At 40.8% G+C, this 27,451-nt stretch overlaps 2 protein-coding genes and 1 long non-coding RNA gene across 9 annotated transcripts in view; all 3 read left to right on the forward strand.

Moving 5' to 3' along the window:
- Positions 1-7,051, forward strand: part of pde1cb (phosphodiesterase 1C, calmodulin-dependent b) — a 99,043-nt gene extending 91,992 nt beyond the window's left edge. For all 7 annotated transcript variants that reach the window (XM_037083293.1, XM_037083295.1, XM_037083294.1 and 4 more), the window contains 4 exons: positions 433-602; positions 2,082-2,327; positions 2,615-2,677; positions 3,606-7,051. In XM_037083293.1, the coding sequence (XP_036939188.1) occupies positions 433-602; positions 2,082-2,327; positions 2,615-2,677; positions 3,606-3,622 (496 nt within the window). In that variant the 3' untranslated portion in view covers positions 3,623-7,051. The remainder of the gene's footprint in view (positions 1-432; positions 603-2,081; positions 2,328-2,614; positions 2,678-3,605) is intronic.
- Positions 7,052-10,852: 3,801 nt separating this feature from the next.
- Positions 10,853-20,875, forward strand: LOC119010811. Its single transcript, XR_005072066.1, has 4 exons — positions 10,853-14,481; positions 14,648-14,740; positions 15,081-15,186; positions 20,117-20,875. It is a non-coding gene; the product is annotated as an uncharacterized LOC119010811 (long non-coding RNA).
- A 1,783-nt stretch (positions 20,876-22,658) lies between these two features.
- Positions 22,659-25,792, forward strand: neurod6b (neuronal differentiation 6b). The gene is made up of 2 exons (XM_037082832.1): positions 22,659-22,819; positions 23,195-25,792. Exon 2 carries the CDS (start codon positions 23,200-23,202, stop codon positions 24,199-24,201), a length of 1,002 nt encoding a protein of 333 aa, XP_036938727.1. The 5' UTR covers positions 22,659-22,819; positions 23,195-23,199; the 3' UTR covers positions 24,202-25,792.
- Positions 25,793-27,451: the final 1,659 nt, after the last annotated feature.

The raw sequence follows: 27,451 nt of genomic DNA on the forward strand, positions 1-27,451 counted from the left end.
AAATTGTCTCAAAGTGTCTATAACTTTATTGTATATTTTGTTGAGCTGTGTACCAAAACTTGATGACAATGTTCAAACCCAGACAAATCTGTGATTTTATTCAAGGTCACTGTGCATTTTAGTTGGTCACCTGTAACTAACACTATATTTCAAAGCAAGTCAGAGAGTGAGGAAGTCAGCGAACAAGACTAAACATCACCTGAATAAACCTTTAATACATTACCTCACCTATGAATATTTCAGAGTCATTACATTGGAATTTGCTACAATCACAGTATGCTAAGCATTAGCATTTTAGGGTTGTATTTGTGACCACATTGTCACTTAGCTCAAAACAACACCTTGTCAGTACAGCTACACAGAGCTGCTTGCATGGCTGTAGCCTCTTTATCTTTTTAAACTTTTAACTCCCCTTTTCATTTATCTGTCCAGTCTGAACAGTATTACCTCCGACGAGGCCAAGAGGCACAGCGTGAAGAGCTCTGACAGCAGCTCATCTGGACAAAGCTCTCTGCTGACGGTGGACATCAAAAACTTCAAGGCGTTGTGGAATGAAGAGGTTTATCAGAACAGAGAGAGGTGGAAAGCGCAGGCTTGTAAAGGTACAGTGCATCCACACAGCCAAAAATATCATAGAGTAAAGTGGAGGTGATTTGGTGACTCAGAGAACATAAATGCTCCGGTAAAACTGATCTGTCCTAACGGATGACATCCAGAGCAGAATAGGAAAATTTGCTTATAAAGCTGCAATGCTCTTAGCGTCTGCAATGCTCTCAGCTTACTCAGAGAAAGGATTTTGGCTGACCTGTATTAATGTGGGATTTTATGGGACACACAGATCAGTGTATCCACAGGTTTTATTTATTCAGTTTTTCTGCTAACACTTTATAATTAGTCATCCATTACAAGAGCTTTACTGTAAAGGTTGTAATAAATTATGAACTTACGCTTTGTACATCTGTTATAAGCCATAAAAGGGAACCACAATTGGGTTGCCAGGTTGTTTAAAAAAGCCTTACAGTTTATTATCATTTACAGTTGATGAGACATTTATTCATTAATTATTGACATTTCTAATTGCAGACTTGATGACCTATGAGTGTGAAATTACAGCATTTTTGGTGATTTAAATGAACACCAGCCAAAGGAGCACCAATATATGGGTTGGCCGATATCACTGGCAGATATGATTGATATGGTGTGCTGCTGCCCGATGTGCCCACATATGAAAATGCTTCTTTTAGAGATAATAAGGCAGAAAAGATGATAAGAATAATTTATAATCATTAAATTCCCTGTTAATTACAGCCCTAGTGCACTGGTGTCATTTTAGATCATAACATAAAAACATCCTGCCTCCTTCACATGTCTTTGAGGTGTTGTTGCAAAAAAAAGTGTGTATATCGGCAAAATTTTTGACTTTCTCATACTGGTATCAATATCTGCCCAAAAGTCCGGCTATAACCTCTATAACAACCTGGCAACCCACATGATTTGATATATATAGTCTATATATCATTAATATATTCTTATAACCATTAATAGTGTAATCAGTTACAACTTATAAATACTTTATAAAATGAGCCTTGTTAGAAAGTGGGAAAATCAAAGTGATTATAATCCACATTTTACAGTTATGATCAATATTTTATTGTTTTATTAACCATGGAAACATGAGTCTGTGAAGGTATTGCTTGAAGGGTTGATTCACAATTTTTACACAAACACAAAAACTCATTTTACACTTCCTACTGGGGCTGGACGATATGGACCAAAATTAGTATCTCAGTATTTTCAGGCAATACATGATATGTATTTTGGTATGTTCTCCATAGTGGGCTAAATCTTACACATACAGCACCTGCACATAATCAAAAGGCAGCCTGACAAAGTTAGCAAGTAGCTAGTGAACATAGTAGCCAGGTGTTTCACTCAGGAGATGGAGAGACCAAAAACAGCGCTTTAAGAGAGTGGCTATTGTACATTGTAGCGCCGTAACTAAAGAATATGTAGGCAGCAGTCAAGTCAACTGTCTTAAATTCACACATGTTAACTGGCCTTCACACTCCATGTGACCTCAGAGGCAGAGGAGAGAGCTAAAAAGGATGAGGAGGAGGAAGAGGAGGATCAAGCCCAGGAGGAAGAGGCTATGGAGCCCCAGGAGCTCCACACAGAGTCAGAACAGCCTGAACCAAAGGAGGAGACGCTGGAGGGGGAAGCGCCCGAGTCCACAGAGGCCAGCAGACCAGCAGATGGCAACGCAGGTGAAACAGAGCAGGAGGCGCCGCCTGGGAGCGCCATACATAACAGTCCTCCACTGCAGAACGGTACGACCCAGTGAATGGCCTGCTTTAAAAATGACATAAGGCAGTTTTTACTTTTGTTTGCTAAAATCTTAACATCCTAAATTATTCTGTGGGTTTAAACAGTGTTTGGCTGCACAGATTGAGTTTGTATTGACTGACTCAGTGGCAGGTCAGTTGGAAGATGTTTTTTGACAAACAGATAGGATGCTTTGTGGTTTTATTTTCTTGTTTGGATAGAGTGCATGTTTGCCCCCACTAAATTTACCTGCGCCAGTTTGCCAAATGACACGACTATTCTGACTTTTCAGGAGAGTTGTCTGAAGGAGCTGAGTCTCCAGAGAGCGAAGAAAACAAGAACAAAGGAGTGGATGGTGAGTTTGTTTTCTGCAGCCCACGACTATTGACAAAAAAACAAACAGAAGTGTCCACCCTGCCAAACTAACACATTCTAATGCAACAGTCCTGCAAAAAAATCATTCTGGAGGAAGAAAAGGTCTGGACAAAATAACAGAAGTGTGTGTTGACAGTGACAGTGTTTTTCATTACCTTATTATGAAGTTGATTTACTCTCCTTAAATCTTCTGTGGGATCTGGAGGAAGAACATCTGCAAGGAAACACTAAGCTGGATATGAAATTAAAAGGAGATTTTTAACCCCTCTAGACCTAGACAACCGCCACTAGATAAAAATAGGTATTGTTCTGAGCTGATTAAATAGTTTTTTTCAGCTTTTCAGTGGTACTATGCATCCATAGTAAATGTGATCAATCCATCACGTTCTGTTGCACTGATTCATAAGGTAGTTTCTTCCTCTGGGCCAATGAGCAATGGTTGTAGCCAGCCAACTTTTGTTGTCCAATCAATAATAAACCATATTTTTCTGAGGCAAAGTTACCTTTGCCTCAGTGAACTCATCAAATATGGGATTTTTCACAGAAAAACACAGAGGATAACATTGGAACAAATAGCTATTACTCACCTCGAAACAGTCAGATGTAGGCAAAACTTAATATGGAAGTCTAAATCATCCAAGTACATCTTTTTAAATAAGACTTCTGGTTCAGTCTGAGTTCACAGTTAAAAAAACAAAAAAAACAAAACATCATTGACTGGTAAATTAATCAGACCTCAGACAAAGCAAATGTCAAATTTGGACTCTAAATGAGCCGGACTGAAAGTTGGCGCTCTAAATAATGAATCATGTCAAACAGGGGAGCAAAAGATTAAACACAGATTTCTCAACCTCCCAGGAGATTATGATCGCATCTAAATTATTAATAATCCTGTTTTTCTTTCTCAGAGGTAGCGATGGAATAAGCCAGCTCTCCCTCATCTTTGCTGCGCTGCTGTCGACCTGAACCTGCATTTACCCAAAATGGGAGAACTGACTAGAGGGAAGACCATTATATGGACTGTGTCGCCCTCTACAGGACACCAAGAAACCGACACCTTCACTTCCCTTTTCTCATGTCTCAACAATCAACTGCTTTTACTTTTATGTTTCTACTCCCACGCTCTTGTATGCAGAGCTCGTGGCTGAATCCACGTGCATTACTCCTCCCTTCCTACTAACAGACTATACAGATGACGATTTCACGACCTTGAGATGACGGCAGAAATGGTGTGGGATGAAGAGGAGCCTTTTGAGAGACTGACATTGAAAATGTTGCTTTTCTTTTGTTTGTTTTGCCAAGCGTTTACTTCACTGCAATCACATGTTCAACTCAGCCACAGACATGTAGCCATTGTACAAGATTTCACCGCTGTGTTTTGCTTCTCTGTCGACAATCTGTTAGATTTTGGCGTCAAAAAATATAGTTTGGTTCTTTGATGCAATTATAGATAGGTGCAGATTTGTGGGAAATGCAAGAGGGACTTCTATAACTGCTGCAGAGTATGTACAGTCTATGAGTGTGTGTGTACAGTACACTGGGTCACAGGTCTATAGCACTACTATTTTACTAGCAAGTACTCCTTAAACAGATCTACTGTGTGTAGAGAACGTCCCCCCATTGCTCTAAGAGCTCCTGTTGGGAGTCTCTTATGTTTCCTGAAGCTACATGGCTCATTCTTGTCCCATCAACATGTTTAACTTCTTAGTGTTGTCCTCAGACATCGTGCAATTCTTATTGTGTTCCTCGCAGACAGATCCATGTTGTATTCTCGTGTGTTTTCGTCCTCTGAACTGTATATAATGAAAGTTTGTATACGTGTGGATCAGATGAGGTGTAGAAATCCCATGATCCCACCATCAACCAACAGAAATTTCATTTATTTCTTTTTGAATATATTGTAAGATATTATAGTGATAACTGTCCAAACATTAGAATGCAACTGCAAACATATCACACAGACACAAACTACACACAAATGCATTCAAGTGTTTGTAATATACACATATATCATCTTTTTGTTTACCTTTTTGTATTTGTTTTGCATTCATGTCCTCTGAATCATGCACTAGATGTGTCTAATATCTTCACGCTGTACGTCGCTTCTTCGTCAAAAGACTTCTTCTCGATGCCTTCTTATGTGTATTTAAGCTGTAGCAAAGAGTCAACATAGTCGCTGAATTAGAGGAAAAATCGTATATGTGTACGTTGTTTTATTTTGCAGTACGGTTATGTCACGGCAGCTTCAGCTACGGGGCCACCGGCGTAATGTTTTAATCGACGTGTTTACAGTGTGCTCGTACACCTATTAGCCAGTTGAACCCATCATGCTTCTCGTGACGCATCCGAGGCTATGAGTCCAAACTTGTATCTGCTTCTTGGGTGTTCGCCCAGTTTTTAAGGCTTCTGATGTTGTGTATAGGAGATGCAAATATTGCTTACTGTGCATATGTAACATAGTGAACCTCAGCGGGTTCAGCTTTTACTATATACTTAACTAATGTGTAATTGGAAGAAAAAAATAGAAGCATTTTGGCAGTATTTGCATAATATTTTCCCTTAAATTGTGCACTTTTACTTTGTTTTTCCTTCATTTCTTTGGACGTGAAAGTCCCAAAATGCCAAGATCAAGTTTATGGCACATTGTTACTTATTTTAAAGTATACTGTACATGTGTATACTCATACAAATAAGATCATATATGGGGTCAAAAAAGGGAGTATAATTTAACAGCTAAGAATTTATATACAAACTGTAGGAATTATTTTTTAGCCTCTTTGTTTTATTCCCCTGTTTTTTATATGATAACAGGAACTTTTATTACCATGCTGGGATACAAAGCATTTCATCACGTAATGTCACTGTACGCTACTTTCTACCTAAAGAAGACAGTCAGTGGTTAGCAAGCCAGCTGGCTGAATGTGTGCCTATATACTCGCTCTCCATTTGACACCTTTCACCTGTAGGAAAACAAATTTTGTGATGTCATTTGAAGCTGTGCCAATCCAGGTACAGCCAAACAAACTGGTTAATATCTTCCCACAATATCAGTCTTGGGTAAAGACTTTATTTTAGACAATTCTGTCTGTAAAGTCAGCAGTTTGATGTTGCAGAAGTATTAATAACAGTATATTATGATGTCTTTCATTTGGAGAAATCTATTTTACAGCTGTTTTTTTTTTCTGTTTGTTTGTTTTTTTGTTTTTCTGTACCGTTCCTGTTCCTGTTTTCGACTCTTTGACTCGACTTGATTGTCAAATCAACTTTTGTCTCTCCTCTCTAGATTTAATTGTTCCATGTGTGTCTGTTTCGAAAGGTTTTACTATTCCACCAGCACTGAAGTCGGAAAAATTCAACTGTAAATTTCAAGTGTAAGGATCGGATAGCAAAATTAGATTTATAAACAGAACAAAAAACAGTTTGCATCTTCAAAACTATCCTGCCTGATTCTTGGTGAAGCAGAATATATTTTCTGTAATGACGGACCAACACATGTACAGTCTTGTAGTTTGCTCTATCTTTCACTCGCTACTGTGATAGCCTACTGTATGAATATTTAACAAGAATTTATACCGACCATAATCAGAAACATAGCTGTATTTATGACATGTAAAGACTTCTACTCATGGTGTTTTGTAACGGTTACTATGGAACAGATTATTTGTTGTTTGTTTAACGCTTTGTTTCCTTGTTTAGTCTGAATCACTCTGTAACGACTGATCTCAAAACTGTTCTAGTGACTGAGGTTGGATGGATGTAGAGCGTGTGTGAGAGAAACTGCTGAGAAATACTTAATGTGCATTTCTGATCTCCTCACTGTGATCTGCTCTATGGATGAGAGTGTGATGAAGTGTGTATGTGTGTTTGAGTGTGAGTGCGTGTGTGCGTGTGTGTGTGTGTGTGTGTGTGTGTGTGGTCGAGGTGAGTGGACTGTATAAAGCCGGTTTAACAGCTCTCGCCACCAAAATACACATATTGATACAAATTTGCAGATAAGCTTTTTTCCATGACAACCAATTGTTTTTCACAAATCTAAAACTATAGAAGACATATTATGAAGATCAACTTTAAAAACTCTTATTTTGGCCTTAAAAACTTGATGAAATGATTAAAAAAAAAAATACATAAAGGTGGACAGTCAGACTATTTCAAAGCAGTAAACCACCTCAGGTTTAATTTCCACTACATCCCTGATCAGACAGAAGGACTGAGTGTGTGTGGGTGTGTGTGTGTGTGCGCATGTATGTGCATGCGTGTGTGTGTCACTGTCCCATGCCGGCCAGGCGGCCGTGTGTGCCACCATGCTCTGTGACTGCACAGCCGTATCAATAAATCTGGACTCAAAGGGCTCAGATCATGTCTGCCTGTCTTCATTTCTCCAACACAACTTTATGCGACAGATTTAAAGGGGCATTTCAGCTGATTTCACATGGAAAGCTCAGTCTGACAATCTGGGAGGGTCAGAAAAGATGCAAGGAAGTTGGAAGTGAGGGATCTAGTGTGGGGCTGCAACTAATGTCTATACTGGCTATAACCCGTATTCACAACAGCAAAGACAATAGCTCAAAGAAAAATCTGGAAGGCATATTTATGTATGGAGAGAGACAAATATGTTTTAGATCCTGTTTGAATTGTGCCATGAACTACACATATGGTGTCTGTCAATTCAAAGGACCAATTTCCAAGTTAATAAAGTCCCAGTTTGTCATAAAAGTAACAGACTATGAAAATAAGTAGTTATAAAGACCAGACAGCCAACAGTTGTTTAATTGACATTGTTTTATTGAACACTCACCAAAACCCATAACTCAAACATCGTAGAGCTGCTCCTGTATATCAGCAGCTCACAGAAATGACAAACTAACCTTTCACATAACTGCAGTTTGCAAATTTATTGTGATTTTCATCTTTTTAGTACCATTTCTGTGCCGACTTGGCGGCCATGTTGGCGTTGGTGTGTTGGGGGAGACGTTGTTCACCAAGCAGCTTCACACGAAACGACACAGCATTTTATTTTACTTAAGACAAACAGGGACTTTATTGACCTGGATAATTATTTTTTACATAGACAGAGATCACATGTGTAGCTCATGCAACAATTCAACCAGATTAAATATATATATATATTTCTCTCTCTCATTGGACTGCTGTACATTTTTCTTCCTTAATAAGGTCCGATGGTGTCCACCATAAGGGGGTGACCTCACCCTCTTGAGTTGGGGAACTTCATTGTCATGGTAACAAATATAAACACATACTGGATGCCTATTGGTTAGGTTTCGGCGGCAGAAATACTTGGTTAGGTTCAGTAGATAAGGTCACATACCTGATGTAAGGTTAATACACTCTTTACACTACATCACCTGAATTTTTGGATGCATGGTACAAAACTGAGTGGGAAGGATTTGTCAGCTGCACGCAAAATTGCTCTGCAGTCATGTTGTTCATACACAGACTGAAGCTACTGGGCTGTGTACAGCATCAGTACAAATAATAACTGAGAACTGGGAAGTATTAAGCTGTATGTTGTGGAATCAGCCTAGTTGTTAGAATAGATATGTTTGCATAAACTGCGTCCATATGACCTGACTTGTCTGTCCGGAGGTGGGGGATACACATTTGTAAGTGTGAAACTACAGGATGTTTTTAAGGAGACTTCAGGACCATTTCCAGCCATGTTTGCGGCGACCAAAACAGGTATTTTTTGCCAAAACGGGATCTTTTCCTAACCCTGACCAGATCGTAAGCACCGATTTGTCACGAAGACAATTAAAGTTTCAACAGTTCAATGGTTTGCAGACACTAACGCATCATTTTTGAGTATTTTGTCCTTTCATGTATCAAATGTTCACGTTTAAAGTCACTGAACAAGACTGTGCGTCCATTCTTTTTAATGACCATACAAACAAAAGCAGTGGCAGGCTGACAGATGGGATTCCGCCCTTAACCGCAGATCTTTCATGTGTAAATATTTGTTTTCAGATTTAAGAAAACAAATTATCCGTGCGACGTGGCGTGAACGAAGACTGTTTACGTTTGCTGAGAGCCCGAGCCTGCAGTATGTATGGCACATTAACTGCACCGTGTCTCTCAGCTGATAATCCACTAGATGTCTCTGTTAGACTTCAGATTACACGACGGCCCGCCAACAAACCCACCTCTCTTCCTCGGAGGGCCCGAGGCAGTAAACATGATCAACGGACTTCATGTATACGGCGTCACTCTCCCAAGATAGTCAGCGTATAGCTCTTTATCCACCGTATATGCAGCTCCACAAACATTAGACACAGAATGCATATTTATCACGGGCAGCATGCATATTCATGGGCAGGTTGATGGAGCTCGTGGAGGGATGTGTATGAGTTCTTCACAGCGCTGAGTGCCGAAGCAGAAGGCGAATGTTAATTCAATTATACGGCAGCTGTTCCTTGGTGCCCATGGCCACTGTGTTTGCACTAGAACAGAAATCTTGTATTAGGTCCCTCGCCATAAAAGACCATTGCCAGGCTCGAGAATGGGGACTGCCTGTAACCAAAAGCCATCAACAGTATTGTAAAGAGCTTTTAATGCTTAATTTTGGCGCGAATAAGGAATTTGGTCAGGCTGCAAAGAAAGATTTTTTTTTCTTTTTTTTACGTTGTTGTTCTGGCTCACTCTTGATTTACAGAGCTTTTTTTGTTTTTGGTTATTATTCTATTAAATAGTCAATCTGCTTGGAAGTACAATGTGCAAATGAGTTTCTTTTGCTGGTATTAACTCCAGTCAAGGGTGGCTGTAGAGACGCTCGTGTGCGAACAGCCGCCAGGATAAAATGTCGGTAAACGTTTCTGCAAACCACCGATATGTTCACATTTGTCACTTAACATTTGCATTACATGTTTATTACTGAACTTCCATGTCTGCTGCAGTTCGATATATGTATTGTTGTATTGTTTTTTTTTTTGTTTTTTTTTTACAAGTCAGGACATCTTCAACCATTTTTGTGGTGACAAACAACTATGGGGAACTGGATATCTTCAGTCACATTTGTGTGCAGACAAACGTGGGTATTTTTGACGTTTTTGAATTAGTTGGGACATTACTAGTCATATTTTGAAGCTACAAGAAACTGGACATTAGACTAGCTGTCGGGACGCTACCAGCCGCGTTGGTGGCAACAAAAAACTGGGCGTTTTTGATGAGAAGTCAGGACATCGGCAGCGGTTTTTGTGGCAACAACCTGATATTTCTGATGTTCTGAGGTCTGATGTGATGTCTCCGGTCATGCTGGTCATGACAAAATACTCACATTTTTGATGAGAAGTCAGGACATCTCAAGCCATGTTTCTGTGCCAACAAAGGTGGGTTTTTTACAAGCAGTTGGAACATCACCGGTCAAAACCGAGTGTTTTATATGAGAAGTCAGGACATCTTCAGTCATATTTGTGTGGTGACAAAACCGGGTGTTTTTTGAGGAGTAGTTGTGATCTCCAGTTGTGTTTGGTGTGACCAAAACAGATATTTTAAGCCAAAAGATGATAGTTTCTTAACATCTATTCTATCAGGTTGTTCCATCATTTAGGTTAAAATGAGTGTGTGTGTGTGTGTGTGTGTGTGTGTGTGTGTGTGTGTGTGTGTGTATTTGTGGATTCATGCTCACGACTTATGTATAAACACACATATTTCAAGCATGAAAAAGACAACACGTATGCGTAGGCCTTGAATTGCTCACAAACATGCAAATGCAGTTTGTCCATGCATTTATGCGAGTGCTGGTATTTGTGCTCCACCCCACCTCCTGTCCCAGGCTCGGGCTGAGCTCCAGTACTACTTGGTGGAGGAAGAGTAGGAGGAGGAGGAGGAAGAGGTGGAGGGGGGGAGAGGGGGGACAAGGAGGAGGGTGTGAAGGCATCCGCCAGCCTGTCCCTTCATTACCCAGCTCCCCGGGACTCGCTCTGTGTGATTTAATCACACGGCCACTGGTGGGAACTGCTGCTCTGATGTTACCTGGACCTGCTAATAAGTTTGCTTTTCCTTCATCAAAAGGAAAAACAGCCACACCTGTGGGAAGGATGCGCTCAACTGCACATTACGTATGTATAATATATGCACGCATGCAAATGCGGAGGCACGCATGAAAATGACTTGGTTGTTCTCCTGTCACACACAGATGGAGTTCAGGGGGCAGATAGCCAGTGAGCCGGGGTGCAACTAAAGCTCATTTTCACTGTTCAGTTTTGTTGAATAAAATGATAGAAAGTAGAAAACAATTTAAACACAATTTCCCAAAGTGAATTGTGAATTGATCTTATTTTGACCAAGCAACACAAGAAGATGTTTGGTTTGTTTACTGTTTGGTTAATTTACACTGTTCCCTTTCAAATATACTAAACTAAACTAGGCAAAGTAAAAATACTCAAAGTAATGTCAGTGTTATAAGAAAAAGGTAGAAAAGGTACCTTTAAGTAAAAGTAGTGCTAAAAAAAATGTAGATTATGTCATTACATCATCATTTCTCATGCGTTCATGTAAAAGCAGGCTTATACTGTATTACGTGGCTGAGTTGGGGCACATTTAAAAAAATAACTTTGTACATGATGCCAACTGATGATTATTTTCATTATGGATTTATCTGCTGATGATTTTCTTGATAAATTCATTTTCTGGTTTGTAAAAATGGAGACTTGGCTGATTTTGTCAGTATAAAATTTTGTAAATAAAATATTTTATTTCCCTCTGAAATCTAGTGGAGTACAACAAGTAGTGTGAAAAAAAAAGTACCTTAAATGTATCCTTAAATACAGTACTAATAAAAAGCGGCAAATGCTTCACATTTGACAAGCTTGAAGAAAGGAATATTTTTTAAATTAATTATGTATCATAATTTATACTAATTTTTTGCATTTGAATTAAATAATTTTAACGAGATGGCTGCCAATCATTTTCCCGTCTATTTTTCAGCTCTTAAGCAAAGACCGTAAATAAAAGCTGATGCTGTCACACGAGGCTAATAGCGCAACCGGCCTTGTGGGAATCCGTCCTCTAACCTAACCAGAACCGACAACATGTTCTCGCCACTTAACTTCACATGGCCACATCGTGCAGCATGTAAAGTAGACTTTGCCTATCAAGCTGTTTAATAAAAATTAAAGCCTGTCTATCCATGGGAGAGAGCACAGAGCTGTGTTTAGAGTGACTGATCGAGAGCCCAGAATCAAAGGGCCCTGTGGCTCGAGCTGCGAGTGTGTCTGGGAATTGGCCCAACTCTTAAAGAGCCAAGCTTCCCTCATCTTGACTGGGGGCCGAGTCGACCCCTTCAAAATAGGAAGAAGCCATTTCTGCTGGCAGCCAAGTGGTTCCTCTCTGGAAGCCTGTCAGGTGAGGAGTCGGGGCTGCCAACTGTAACCCCCTCAGGTGGGCACAGGGGGCAGGGCAGACCTCCATCATGGCTCCGGCACTGTGACACGCAGCAGATGATGCAGAGGGCAGCGAGCTCCCTGAAGCCTCTCCGCTAAAAATCTGCTGTGAAAACACTCCAGTCGACTCCACAGTGGTGGATTCATGAGAATACAACAATCAGAATAAGCGTAAAATTAAGACGCTCTTTACGTTTCAACTTTTATTTTTACTAGTTCTATTTGATGACAGCGTTGTGCTTATGACCTGGTTAGGTTTAGATACAAGGACCACTCCGTTATGGTTGGGAAAAGATTGTGTTTTTCCTTAAAATACCTGTTTTCGTTCCCGCTAACACGGCCAGAGGAGTCTTGAAGTCCTGTCAAACACATCCAGTGGTTTCACTCTTAGAAATGTTGAAACACAGCCTCGCACTCTGTAACTCCACCACCTCCATCTCCTGATAAGAAAGTCAGGTCAGGAGCATGTTGAACATGTAAATGTAATATAACACATACTGGAGAAATGTTAGTATCGTGCGTAACGAACGACACGCACAGAGGTGAAGGTATCGTCGTGTTGCAGAAACTGGACACATTTTATTCAAGTGCCATGGCAGGTTACATCAATACATCACGCATCACTCTTTACGTATGATACGTACGTATGATGTCTGCAATCTTATGTGTACCACCTACATATATCAAAAGAAGAAGAAAAAACATCATATTATTATGGCCTATGGGGGGGGGGAATGATTAAAAAGATAACTGAATATAATGTAAAGGAAAATGAAGAAAAAAACATAATATATTCATACACAGTACACAAATAGACCCAAAGCTCCACAGTATAACCATATACAGTACTGATGGTTTAACAAGAAACACTTGAACATCACATTACTAAAGCATCAGGCACCAATTATCTTAACGTGATTCAATCATAGTTAGAAAAAATAAAAACAGAAAACGAAACTGTTACCTCTGCTACTCCAAACTTCTTCTTCCAGCCTTTGTTAACTTCACCTCCACGACAACAAACCAGCAGAAAAAACCAACAACACGTCTTCTTGGCTGCTTAAAAAAAAAAAAAAAAAAACACATCCCGACGACATCAAAATGAACCTCTGGAAGATTTTCTTATTTTCCTTTGTTTCTGATGACTCTTTGTCGGGCTGCGATTCATCATGCTGCACTCTCCCTTTAAATCAACCTCAAACCAATTTAACACCACAACACCATGTTGCTTGTTCTCGCTAAAACTGGTTAAACACAGATGGCGCGGTGTCATGTTGAGATATTTCCAGCAACGTTACAATGGAGTTAAGCAGAGCGGAGAACTAGGTGGAGTTCTGCTGAACAGCCAGGGGTGGATTCACTTGCGACGAATTCGGCTCTCCATCTTTCATTTTCAGAGTGTAATTGAAAAACGTTTAATTGCTATGCACAAAAAAAGATGATGATGCTCTTGAAGCCTCTCAGCCTCCGCGGTATGGATCAGAGGGGACGTGAAACTTAATGTGGAACAAAACTACAATTTCAGTTAAACTTTTATAACATCGTGACTATTGAGACAAGTTTAACCTCTTATTTACTGTTTGTTGAAACCACAACACGAATCCCTGCTCAATTCGAAGCGTCCTCTCAGTTTACTTTGTCGAGCCTGTCATGCTGCTGCATTCAGCATTTTGAGATTTAAAGATCACAGATATTTTGTTTGTCTGTGAAGCAGTCTGTGGCAGTAATTAGCCTGTAGCATTAGCATGAAGGCTGGAGGCAGGAGGGAAAAAGCTAAACTTAAAAACAAAAATACACTCAAAGGAGCTGTTTGTAAGATATGGTCAGAGTTCTAGGTTAAAACATTAAAAACTGGAACTAAAATGACAGTATTGACGTTTACTGTGTCTTCTTTAGCTAGCATGCTAACCAGCTAGCCCCATCTTGCCTCCGAGGACCACTTCGCATTGCAGGAGGCGCTAGTTGGTTAGCTGCTGCATTTTTACCCGAGAGATGCATGAGTAGCGTCTTCACTGTTTCCAAAAGCTTTCTTAGATTTAGTTGCGCTAAATGAACAAAATACACTCATAAAGTGTCAAGATATATAACACTCCTTTTGTTTTCCTTAACAAACAGAAAAATACAACTGTATGCCTTCTGAATGTTGCCTGCTGCATCCGGTGTACACCTCTCCTTTCTCTTGTCATCCCCAAAATCCTCGTCCAGGTCAGAGCAGCTGTAACTCACCTTCCTGCTGTATCCCGTTCTCAAATGTTCACTCTCACATCAGTCTAAAATCGAATCGAAATCTAAAATCTAAATCTGGCCGAGTTGTCCAAGGTCTCAGTCCAGTTAATCTCCAGGACCGCTGGCTCCACCGCGAACTGAACCAGTAGCTACTAAGCTAATGGTAGCTTGCTACATTGAAGGATAGCTAGCATAGCTTGGTGATATGCTGCCCCATATATTTTTGGAACTACCTTCATATTCTGGTTATATTCTATAAATCAGACCTTAAAGCACTGAAAAATTACAAATTATATAAACAAGTTTGCCGATTATACGTATTTTTGCAGTGCAAATTGACGGCCAGCCATGTAACTGAAGCCACTGTTGTTTTAGCGCAACGTCATGGTGACTGGGTCCATCACTGAGTTTTGGAGGTGCTGGTAGGTGGATTTTCTGACCTTTGGACAGAGCCAGGTTAGCTGTTTCCCTATGTTTCCAGTCTTTCTGCTAAGCTAAGCTAAGCTAACCATGTCCTGGCTGTCACTTACATTAAACTATTCCCTGAATATAAATGCCTACAAGAAAAGGTGAGGTGAGCTAATTAAGCTAATCGTCTATAATAGGGGAAATAACAGACATTCTTGCAGTCATTGTGATCATCTGATCTGAGCAACACTGATGTGGCTGATGAAGCTGGCAGAATAAATGAAGCAAACCCCCATTCCAGCTAAATTCACACTCTTAAAAACTCTTCTCGTGTTTCACTGTGACTACGTTAAGAAGGAACGAAGAGGCCTCAGACGCAGCAAGACGACAGCGAGCCGAAGACAGCTGATGAGCGAAGGGAGAGAAAGACATCAAATCAACGCTGAAAAGTGTCGATTAGGTGAGAAAACGACATTACAGCCCTGTCAATCATCTCGGCCTCATGCCTGGAGTGAGGAGAAAAAAAAAAAAAAAAGCAGAGCTGCTGTTAAAAAAAGTTGCCAAATCAGTCGGATCACAAGCGCGAGACGATGAAGATGTCCCTCACTTCAGCTGTTTTAAAGGTGGTGTGGAGAATATAAATAATCTGTGTTTACTCACATATGTTGATGTTTGTAGTCACTATAGGTTTCTGCTGTCAGGCGCCACCTCCTCTGTCTTAAAGTGCAGTAGACATAGTATAACATACAATACAAAAGAAAAGATGCGGCTGTTACTCAAACACAATGTATGACACATTTTTATTTATCTTATCACTTTCGGGGTATAGAAGTGTCGCATTCAGCCACAACAGATTGCCACAGCCACTTTGAACGTGTGCGAACAGATTGTGCTTTGAAAAAAAGAGGATGCCGGGTGCCTCCAGCAACATTTCACGTCTGCATCCCATCTCTGTCTGAAAACGGGACTAACATCTTTACATTATACATCTTCAAAAACATATCCATTATTCATACGCCCATATTTTAATACTATTAGCACTCGCATGCCACCCACCTAAATACCTGTGTGTTTCTTATCAAAGCGGCAGTGACAGTCAGGAGTTACTTTGTTTGGGTGCAAAGAAATGAGCTGGGATTAAGGAAGCATCGCACAAAAATTAAATTTGATTAGGGAGGTGATTTATTTATTTTTTTCCCGAACGCCGTAAAATCTCACATGGGCGCGTGAGAAACTTCACTCTTTGCCTCTCACCGGACCGCCGTGTTGTTTGTGAAGACAACAGCAACAAAGGCAGACACACACTCGCACACGGGAAGACGACGTGTTCCCACCTGTGTGGGTGGGAGGTGTGGCCACTCAGCAGCTGAGTGGGGCAGCATATGGAGTTTCTAATTGGGTAGAACAGCACAGCTGGAGGACACCAGTCCAGGACCTGGCCTCTGGTAATCAGTCCCAGAATCCTCAGCCCTCCTCTGCACATCCACCGCACTTGCATGTGCGCCCACGGAGGGGAGGGCGGGGGCTGGTGGATGTGTTTTCCAGCGTTCAAAACCAGGATGGAACTTCACTTGCTGACAGTGTTTTACGACTGTTTTTTTCTTTTTGAGTCAAGGTCGTTTTTAAAGACTTCTGCAACAAGTTTTTTTCTTAAAATATCTCATTATACTTGATACCACCTGAAAAAAAGTGGTGTATCAGTGAGATAAACTTGTTCTTTTGGCAATTTTTTGTTACTTGTTACAAGCAAAGAAACATGATTTTTGATTTTTGGCTTTCTTTTCAGCATTTCACTACTTTAAAAATGTGAAACATTTTAGAGAAAAGGGTGCTTAATCCTCCAACATGTTTTTAGAAAACACCTTTTTATGGTAATATTAAGGCAACATTTTGGTTCGAGAAAATATCAAGCTCTGGTTTAGTGCAGAAAAAGTCTGCAGTGGCTTGAGATATCCACTGAAAAACAGAAAACTCTCAGGTGTCGGGCTTTATCAGCTGGCTCACTTTGCTGCCGGATTGATTACATGTGTGAATCAGGACATGAACTCCGTCCTCCAGTTTAAAGCACTTGAGACTACAAAGAATCTGGTACAGAAATCAACAAAAAAAACCCTTGTTGAAAGAGACTCACCAGGATAAAATGTTGGCAGTGAACATTTCTGCAAACCACTGACACTCAGTGTGCCATGTCTCTTCAACATTACATGTTTATGATGTGGCTTTCATACCTGCAGTGGAGGAGGGTGGTGGAGTGACCCCTCAAATCTGTATTTCAATAACTGCGTTGTTTGTAGCAACAATATAGGTATTTTTTGAGACAAAAGATCTTTTCCTAATCCTAACCATGTGATTATCGGTGCCTAAACCTAACCAGAGCGTAACCACAGCACTGTCACAATGTAAACGTGAAAAACTGAAGTCAAGGAACCACAAAGACATTTAAGTTTCAACATGTCTGGTTTGCAGGAATGTATATTGCCAACATTTCTTAAGGCGACTGGGTTAGCTTTGTTTGAAAAATAAGTAATCAGTACCACATAAATTTAATCACAGGGTTTGTAAAACTGAATGTGTTACTGCTGCAACACACGTTGTTTTTGTGCTTTATTAGTCAGATCTATCTTAAAATTAAATTCAAAGAGAAGGGAAATGTGGACAAGAAAGGAAACAAAAGGAAAGGAAAGAAAGGCAAGGAAATGTGTGGATACACTTGAAGTGTTACTACATAGAAAAATGTCAGAGATTTGAAAGCATCAAATCTTGTGTAAGAAACAAGAATCTGAACATTTTCAACAGCAACAACTGAGGTATTCATCTGTGCATTAAGCATCAACAAGTACTCAAAATAAACCCCTCGCTCTTGTATTTGGGACGACTTTGGCACTTCCTTATTTAGCCTTTGTGTCTGGCTTTAATTATCCGTACATGCACCTCACTGCAAAGCAATGCAGAATAAATAGTGAGAACATTAACGGCGCAGGGCTCATTACAGAGTCAGTGTCGAGATCTGGAGGCGTGCAGCCAACGAGACGTTGGTCAGAGTGGCGTCGTATCACCACACCATCGGCGTACCCTCAACCACTTCACCTCGCACTCATCACCCAGACGCGAACTCCCTTTAACTGCTGACATCAATTGAGAAACGCTCGCAACTCAGCGTGCGATCAGTGGCGCCTTCATTTGCAGCTCCACACCACGCGCCGTGCCTATAAAAGCTGATAATGTGATAATTAAAAGAGCTGACAGGCAAGAACTGTCAGCGAGACACCCTGATTTACCAACCTCTGCTATTTGGTGTACCTCTCAGATTACAATGCCTCCACCCTTGACGCATGACACATAAAATATCAATTGAAATAATTGACCTGGTTCAAATGGGTGTGAAAAAAAAAAAAAAGGTAAGGAGTCTCGGCGGAGGAGTTTGAGTGAAAACCGTCCCAGAAATCATCCGATTTCAGACCTGAAAGAGGATTTCTAGCAGACAAAAGATCACTGCCATGTCTCCGTCTCTCTCTCTTTCTTTCTCTCTCAACCACACCATGATTTATTACCTGAAAAGACAAGAGAACTAATTAGTGGAGTAATTAATTAATATAAATTTGCATATTTGCATTTGCAATTAGTGCAGTCAACTGATTAGTCTGAGATGGGGAGTTTGACTCATCAGATGCTGCTGCTGGTGTGTGTGTGTGTGTGTGTGTGTGTGTGTGTGTGTGTGTGTGTGTGTGTGTGTGTGTGTGCTGGACCAGAACGATCAGCAGACCAGCTGAGGCATTTTTTGGGGGGGACGGTAGTGATGAAGGGACCCTTTTTTTTTTCTTTTTCTTTTTTTTTTTTTACTGTTTTTCATGTGTCCGTGTGAAATGTGTGTGTGCTAATGTCATACTAACACACACACTCACCTGTGTTTGTGCGCATGCTGTCACCGTCACCCCGCGGTCTCTGGCGCCCTGAACCCCACGCTCAGGTGTCGCCAAAGCGCCGCTGATCGATGTCTTGTGATGTCCAATACAGAGAGATTGATAAGTCGCTTTAATTGATTCCCCTTGCAACAAGGTCATATACAGGCGCTCGTTTGTGCGTGCGCTTGTGTGTGCGTTCCACATAACTGAGGAGTGCATATACCCATATCGAGTGCCAGCTGTGCCCCAGTGTGGAGTTGGCAGCGAGCCACCGGGCCTTTTCCACAGGGTGTACTTAATGTGTACGGTCCTGAGGTACCGGCGCTGTGCACGCCCCCCTGGTACACTCGCACCTTCCTCTGCATGCGAGGCGCCTGCTGGAATTCCTTAACCTCGTTTCTGCAGAGCTGCGGCGATTAGTCGATTAATCGATAAGGCCGATCGACAAAACACTGATCTGTAGTTGCTGCATTTTGATAATCGATTGATCGTTTGTGTTTGGGTCTCTAAAATACCTAACGTAGAGGGAGGCTGTAGTGGCCAATCCATACGTTGTCGTCAATATTTTTATATAATTATAAATATTATATTGGTTGGTGATACGTGCAGGTATTGTCTCGTCATTCACATGAGAAGATGGCATGTGGTTCTGTTTCTTTTACCTTTTTTTAAGCATTCAAGGTGAACAGCGTAGTTTTGGGGAAGACATTTTACTCAGAAGAGAAAAATCCTCATTGAATTTTTTTTTTATGTCTTCGTTTTCATGACTGAATAAACAATAAACAAAGTGACCTTAAGGACAACACAGTTTCACACTGTTTTTTACGTTATATGTGGCGGACCCTACCACCTTTCTAGCTTCAAACAGGACAGGAGCTTGTTTATTCAATCATCAAAAAATAAATACTTCTGAGTTTGTGTTATTACCTCATTAATATTGTAAATATTTAAATTCTGAGTTTTAAGTCCTTCCCCAAAACTACATGGTGCCCCTTTAACTTAAATATGATCACTATATTACCTGTGATTAAAATAATGTTCAGTGATGACGGATGTTTCTTTTTTACTGCTTTCATGGGAACACTTTCACTGTGCACATGCTGTCATCGTCACCCTGCGGGCTCGAACCCTTGTTTGCTCTGATTTTCCCTGATAAAAGTGAACATATTTGGGTTTTGGACAATAAAAACACTTTTAAAGGAGGTCAACAGAGACATTTCTCAACATATTATGACTCTGTTTAGACCTAATGATCAATGAGTTGACAGAGAAAATGGTTTGAAGATGATCTGTTGAGACAGACTGGCTGCACTGTACTCACACACAAACCAAAGCAGCTGTCCTGTATGTGTAAGAACAAATTTTAATGATGTGGGTGTTTGAACCAACCGTTGGCCCCCAATCTCAGCATTCTTCTCTTTTCCTCTGACCTTGTTAAAACCCGACAAATCCTTCGAAATAAACACCAAAATACACTGTTCTTAACAGAGAACGACACATGGACGCCTCTGTCAGCAGGACATCAGGATTCATCTGCGGCTTCCAAAACTGCAGATGAAGAATAAATCAGATTCTGAAACATCGTCTTTAATACTCCTACCATTCTGCTGAGTATCAGCTTCTCCTGCTCCTCATTTCTCTTTACAGGACGGAACTTAAACGTGGCTGCGGACGACATAAACTTCCCGTCGCAACAACTAAATGTGTCCCAGCGAAACACAGAATGAGAGACGTACTTCCTCCATAATCTCAATGTTTACATCAGAATAAATCATGTTGATAATATGTGTAAAAAAAAAAAAAAACATTAAATAGTGACATCACATTAAGTGACAATACATTCGGTCATACGGAAAGTGTTTAGTTAAGGTTATAGACTCAATATGAAGAGCGTTAAAGGGTTTTGTGACTCGAATGAAAGCAAATGCTGTTTTTGATTTCGATTTCACATTTGCACTGTTTTATTATCATTATTCTTGTTGATGCTTTTTCTTATTCATCACGTGTGCCATGTAAAAGTGCTTTACTTTGTATATTGTACATTTCAGTTGTATATATTTCTTTATTACATTGTTGGCATTTCTGTGGATAGCAAAGGAAGAATTTCATTGTACAGAGGAATATGTTTCTTATCTGTGCATATGACAATAAACACTTTGAATCTTGAATCTTCAGTCACTAACCTTTACCCTCTACCTAAAACTGGTCCGGTGAAGGTGACAAAATACAGACAGGACTGTGTTTGCTGCGCATGAACAAATACATTTTGTTGAGTCCTGCACAGGATACAAATACAGTCTTGTAGAAGTTAACAAAAAAGAAGTTGACTACAAATAAAAAGCAGTGTGACCTGCCCTGATGACATTTTAGTCAAAACACATCAGTGTGTCGGAGCGCCTTGGGCTGTCATTTGAAGAAAGCTGAGTAATCACTGTGTTGCCATTTGTAAACAGTATACTGGTTGTTTTGATGCAAATAAAATGTCCACAGATTGTCCTACATAGTGACATCACCTGTGTTTTAGGTCCTTGTTCGACTTCCCATAAAGTGTTTGTGCTTCCATCAACAGCGATCACTAATAAAGGTGTTAGGGACCCCAAACTTAAGTAATGTGCCTTTAAAAAAAAACAACACATCATCAGTTTAAAAGTAGTGATGTATTAAGATGATAAGACAGTTTTAGATGAGCTCATTGGGCTGTTTAAGAGGACTCGGGTTAACAGACTGGAGGGAATACCTGTATTATATAAGTCCTCTGGGTGCCAACTAGGGTTGCAACGGTATGAGATCCTCATTGTTCAGTAACCATCTCATAATATATCATGTTTTATCATCATCACAGTAAACTGTATTACATTGTTATTTTTATTATTATCATTATTATCATTATTATTATTATTATTATTATTATTATTATTGTTGTTGTTGTTGTTGTTGCTGTTGTTGCTGTTTTATTGATTAATTGACCTTTAAAGGAATGAAAACAGAAGTGTTTTGTTGGCTGAATAAACACTTTTTTAAAAATAATTTCATAAAGTAAAGACCTGATAAACATTACTCTTAATATAAAGTTTCCATCTATATATTTAATCTTTCAAAACACTAATACACTAGAATTCAATACCTTAGATGAGCAATGGAAGGGTTTGAGAAACTGGTTTAATCCCACTACAACCTTAAATGCTGAGACAATATAGCAACATTGGCAATAATCGAGACAGTAAAACATTCAATCCATACATCTTGTATGATATTACATATATGAAAGTATGGAGTGAATAATCCAGGGCAGATGTTCAGACTTGTCGATTGTTTCTCACTTCATCTGGTTGCATTTTTTCACTTTTCATCCACTGTAATTGTTCTAACTGTGCACTTTTCTGCAGCCACAGCTGCAGCAGACTGCCTCTGCCTCCACCTGCCTCACCTTGTGTGAGTTTGATTTTCAATGTGTATAGAGATATCGCGATATTACCAGGAACGATTATCGTCTATGGCATGACTTGTGTAATGCATGTGTAATCAGTTTAATTGAATTAACTTGATTCGAGTTTTTTTTATTGGAGGACTCTCAACGTTAACTTCAGTCATGAGTGTTGAACTATTTAAAATCTTTACATTGTTTGATTCGCAGGTGAAATAAACGCAGCTCACAGTTTATTCTAACATGAGCTCCGTCTCACCTGTTGAGGCCGCCTGCAGTCTCCCACTCGCTTTTTTCCCCCTCCTCTTCGCACGGAAGGAACATTAATTCATCTTTCTTACACGAGGAGATGCAGATATTAGTTGTTATCCCTCTCCGGTCTGTGTTTTTGACGGTAAACGCGGGCCTCCCGGTGCCCATTACAGGAGCTGCCAGATGATCGGTGCGGAATGGAGGTCCCGTGGGACGCTGAACACGTGGTCTCGGCTGCCACAAGACGTCAGCGGCAGATGGCATGGGTACCCGCTGTTGGCATGAGTGTCATTCCTCAAAGAGAGAGGGAAGGGGAAGAGAGAGAGAGGAGGGAGAGAGAAGAGGAGAAAGAAGAGCAGAGCAGCAGAGGAGAGAGAGAGAGAGAGAGAGAGAGAGAGAGAGAGAGAGAGAGAGAGAGGTTTCAGCTTTTTCCCTCTAATTTGTGGTTTGGAAAAGAAGAAGCTGCGCATTCAGAGGAGATATCTGGGAACATGCGAGGCGCACGCTGACCAGAGGTGGGTATTATTTTTGTCTTGTTTGTTTGTTTTTTTTTATAAATTACGCACGCCTTGTTGACTTTCAGAGTTTGGATTTGTCTTAAAATGTGTGTGTTTTGGGTGGAGAGCCTCGGTTTTTTTGTTTTTTGTTTTGTTTTGTTTTTTTCAAGCAGCGCAAAATGCAAAAAAAACGAGGCTCTCCACCCACAAGTCCAAACACAATGAAGTTGAAAAAGGGAGGCAAGCTGTGACATTGGCCTCGCTTGCCAATTTGTCCCCCCCACCTCCTCTTGGGAGGACCCCCATTCACAAGGTAATTAACTGACAACCTCCACGAGACGACCACCGCGCGCTCTTGTCCTGATGGTTTATACGCTTTCTTTCCCCCCACAGGAAATATGTTGACACTGCCGTTCGAGGAATCTCATATGATGTGTGAGCCGCGATTCTGTGCCACTTATCCCCGCGAAAGCTTACCTGAGGGCCTGGAGCAAGGGAGGCAGCACAACACGGAGCGGTCAGAGATGAGGGAGACCGAGGACGACTTCACCGACAGGGAGGAGGACGAGAGGGAGGACGACCAGGACGAGGACGGGCTTCCCAAAAAGAGAGGCCCGCGGAAAAAGAAGCACGGCAAGGAGCAGATGGACCGGTCCAAACTCCGGCGCCAGGAAGCCAACGCCCGAGAGCGCAGCCGGATGCACGGCTTGAACGCGGCGCTGGAGAGCCTGCGCAAAGTTGTGCCGTGCTACTCCAAAACTCAAAAACTGTCCAAGATCGAGACCCTGAGACTGGCTAAAAATTACATCTGGGCCCTGTCAGAGACTCTGAGCGCGGGGAAGAGACCGGACCTCCTCACCTTCGTGCAGACTTTGTGCAAAGGATTATCTCAGCCCACGACCAACTTGGTGGCCGGTTGTTTGCAGCTGAACGCGAGAAATTTCCTCACCGACCACAACGGGGAGGTCATGTTCTCTGGCAGGTCGCCCTACGACGCCATGTACTCGTACCCGGGCTCGGACGTGAACACACCCCCCGGCCACAGCGCGAGCAGCTTGGACAGCAGCGCCAAGCCCTTCAGACACTACAGCTACAGCGGCGCGTACGAGCACTACTACGAGAACCCGTCCCCAGAGGGCGGGAGCCCGCATTTCGACGGCCAGCTGAGCCCCCCGATGAACTTTAACGGGATTTTCTCCCTAAAGCAGCACGACGATCCGCCAGACTACGGCAAAGGCAGCCACTATGGCATGCGCTACTGCGGCGCGCCGGGGCGCACGGCTCTTGCGCCCAACTCCATGTACCGAGTGTCCCCGGAGGCCCGTTTCCCCTACGACCTGCACGTCCGCAGCCAGTCCTTCCAAGCACAAGGGGAAGTTAATGGCTCCTTCCACAATTAATCAAGCAGCTGGACAAAGTTCAAGTTTCAGAAGCGATGCAATTTATCTCTTCCCCCCCCCCCCCCCTCCTCCCGCAGATGTCGAGAGGGGAACGAAATGGACTCCAGACACGCCGATGCACTACGAAAAAATGCCCATTTGAACGAGTCATGCTGTGTTAAATGTTCAGTCTTGTTTATTCTTCTTCTTTCAAACATGGTAAAAGTATTCAAATTAGACGTGATGATTTCACTACATGTGTGGCGATATTCGGCAGGAAAAGAAAAAAAGAAGAAGCCTTTTTGTGACACAGGACTTCAGAGCGAAGGGAGATTTCGTTTAACGAAAACTGAGATGTGATGGCTCGAGGCCAGTGACACGTAGAATAATTGGTTAGAGATGCAGATCGTTTCACAGCTCCGGTGCTCTTGTGTTTCGTTCGCGGCTCTGCTCGGTGGCGATGCGGGTCACATGGAGCTGACATTGTGCACAATTTATTAGATTTTTTTGTTTCTGTCCATCTAATTGGGGTCACAGCAGTCAGTAAAATTATTTTCGTGGCGTATTAAAGAGAAGAAAAAAAGAGATAAACAAACATGGGCAGAAGAATCTTTTCACTTCATCAGGGAAGTTTGCTGAGACACGATTGGACTTCAGATTCAGTCTGTTAGCAATAAAAAAAAAAAAAGGTCAATTGAGCTATGCAAGACAGCCAAATGCAATCTTATAAAAATAATATATATGTATATTTCCTCTCACGAGGGACGATTCTCCTCATCTAACATCTAATTAAAAATGATGACAATTACATGAAATGATTATTTAGAGAAAACAAATAGAAGGCAACGTGCATGTGTTCAGGAGGAGATGATGTCATCTGAATTTGGAAGTTGTGGGGGGAAAAAAAACAAAAAACAAAAAGTTACAAAACTGAATTTGTATTTGGAGTAAATAGTGTGGTAACGAGCTGAATGTAAATGATTATTGTATTTATTTATTTATTTATTTAAGCTTATTTATGACGAGTCCGTCAATTTGAATGTGGATAATATATTATAAGATGATATTGTAAAAAATGAAAAAAACAAAACAAAACAAAAACAAAACATCAACAACAATTAAAAACATCAGCAGCAGTTGTTTCGTTTCTCTGTGAATTTTCCCAGACATTTGAAAGTTTCTGTGTATTTTCACCGCAGCTGACAGTCGAGGACCGGAAGGACAGAGGTCGTTTATTTTGTGTGTGTGACGTGAGGAAAAAGGAGACAACATGCCTTAAGAAAAAAAAAAGGAAAAAAGAAAAAAGGAAAAAAAAGAAAAGAAAAGAAGAGATGATGACCATCAATATGCAAAGACACGACAGTTTTGTTTTTGTTTTGTTTTTTTGGATAGTTTGATGTGAACTTTTTACACTGCTGAAGATGCCCCTCCATGTATTTCTGCACAATGTTGGTGACTGTAACTCATAAAATTCTGTTGCTTTTGTAACTTGATTCGAATGACGAATGATTATTGGATTATAGCTCTCTCTCTCTCTCTCTCTCTCTCTCTCTCTCTCTCTCTCTCTCTCTCTCTCTTTTATCCAGCACACACTTATGAAAGAAAAAAAAAAGACTCGTTATGGATCGAAATATTATTCGTGAAGTAATGTGTTCATGTTTATTTGTGATGTGTTTGTTCGCAAATAAAACGGAAAGAGGCTGTAAGAGGCTTTATGCTGTGGCCCAGCTTCTCAGCTTATTCTGGGGGAACAGTGATCGACAGCAGGCGGGTGGCAATTAAACAACAACAAAAAAAAAAATGTTAGAAAAATAAATCAAGACACGAACGCCTCGGGCGCAATTCAGTTATTTATTTCGTAAGAGATTGGATCCTATAATAATCTCTGAGGTTATGGAGACACAGCGAGGCCAGAAAAAAATGAAAATAAAAAAAATAACCTCTCCTGTTCAATGATTTGCTCTGACGAGACAAATCTTGAATTCAGAATTCGATGTTCGGATAATAAATCCACGATTTTTTTCCCCCTCTGATTTCTCGTCCGACAGAGGCTTGTCGATACATAATTTGATTGAATCTCAGCCGATCAGATGGCTGATTTGCGACAGAGAAATGCCCGCGGGGCTGTTGGACGGGAGCCAGAGAGCGCAGACAACTGATCCCAGTCCGCCCAGTTTACAGGAGAGGAGTGGAGCTGCTGGTCCCCTGGAGACGCAGCCTCTCCTGTTAAAGGTGCTCACACTCTCTGAACGAGCAGAGGAGCAAGTCACTGCCTTTTCTCCGCACTTAGATAATAATGATAAAACAGTCTTTTTGACTTTGATCAGAAACATCCAGATTTAAAATCACCTTTATTACGTTTTATTTGTACTGTGCAACAACATTGGATACCAAGAGTTGAAGATTGTGTGAAGAAACTCATTCATTTGTGTTTTAAGAAACAGCTTAATTAAACATTTCTGATCCAATTTTGTAAAAGCTAAAAAGGTCATTTATCGAGGCTGATGATGTTACAAGACAAAACATCTGACTGACAAGATGTGACACAGTTTAACTCTTCTAGTAAAAGGCTCATGTTCAGTCCTGTCTGACAGTCTGATGGTGATCATTGTATCAACAAGCTGTCTCAATATAACACGCAAATAAACCGTCACTGTTCATACTGCAGGATACATTAAAAGTACATTATGTAGTTTTGGGGAAAAAGTTTTGATTAGAAGAGAAAAACTCATTTTTGTCTCACCCTTTGATGACAGTTCGTGGACGTATATCAAATACATTTTTATAAGACATATCGTATAGATATTACAATTTGTATTAATACCCTTCATAAGGTTGAAAGCATAGCCTTTTAGTGTTTTAATTTTCTTTCCAAAACTACGTAATGCCCCTTTAATTTACCCTCTCTATAATCAACACAGGAGCAGAATTCCTGCTTAAATCAAGAAAAAACTTCATGTGATGTTCACATCTGACTGACGGTCAGCAGCCACTTGTGATTATTATTTTTTTTATAGAAACATTGTCTAATTTATTGTATTCAGAGGAAGCAGAGTCTATCATCAGGACAATAACAAACACATGCATGACAGTATTATTCAGAAGCGTGCAGAAATTCATCCTCGATTCCGATCCGAGCCAAATGACTCATGAGCTCACAGTGTCTCGGCTGCAGTTGCTGCTCAGTGTGGCCAACTGGCAGCCAGTGGAAACTTGTGTACCAGTATGAAGTCATGACAAAGAACATCAGAGCAGATTAACAGTCTGCAAA

Source organism: Acanthopagrus latus, chromosome 21 (assembly GCF_904848185.1).
Source record: "Acanthopagrus latus isolate v.2019 chromosome 21, fAcaLat1.1, whole genome shotgun sequence".
In the NCBI taxonomy this organism is placed as follows: domain Eukaryota; kingdom Metazoa; phylum Chordata; class Actinopteri; order Spariformes; family Sparidae; genus Acanthopagrus; species Acanthopagrus latus.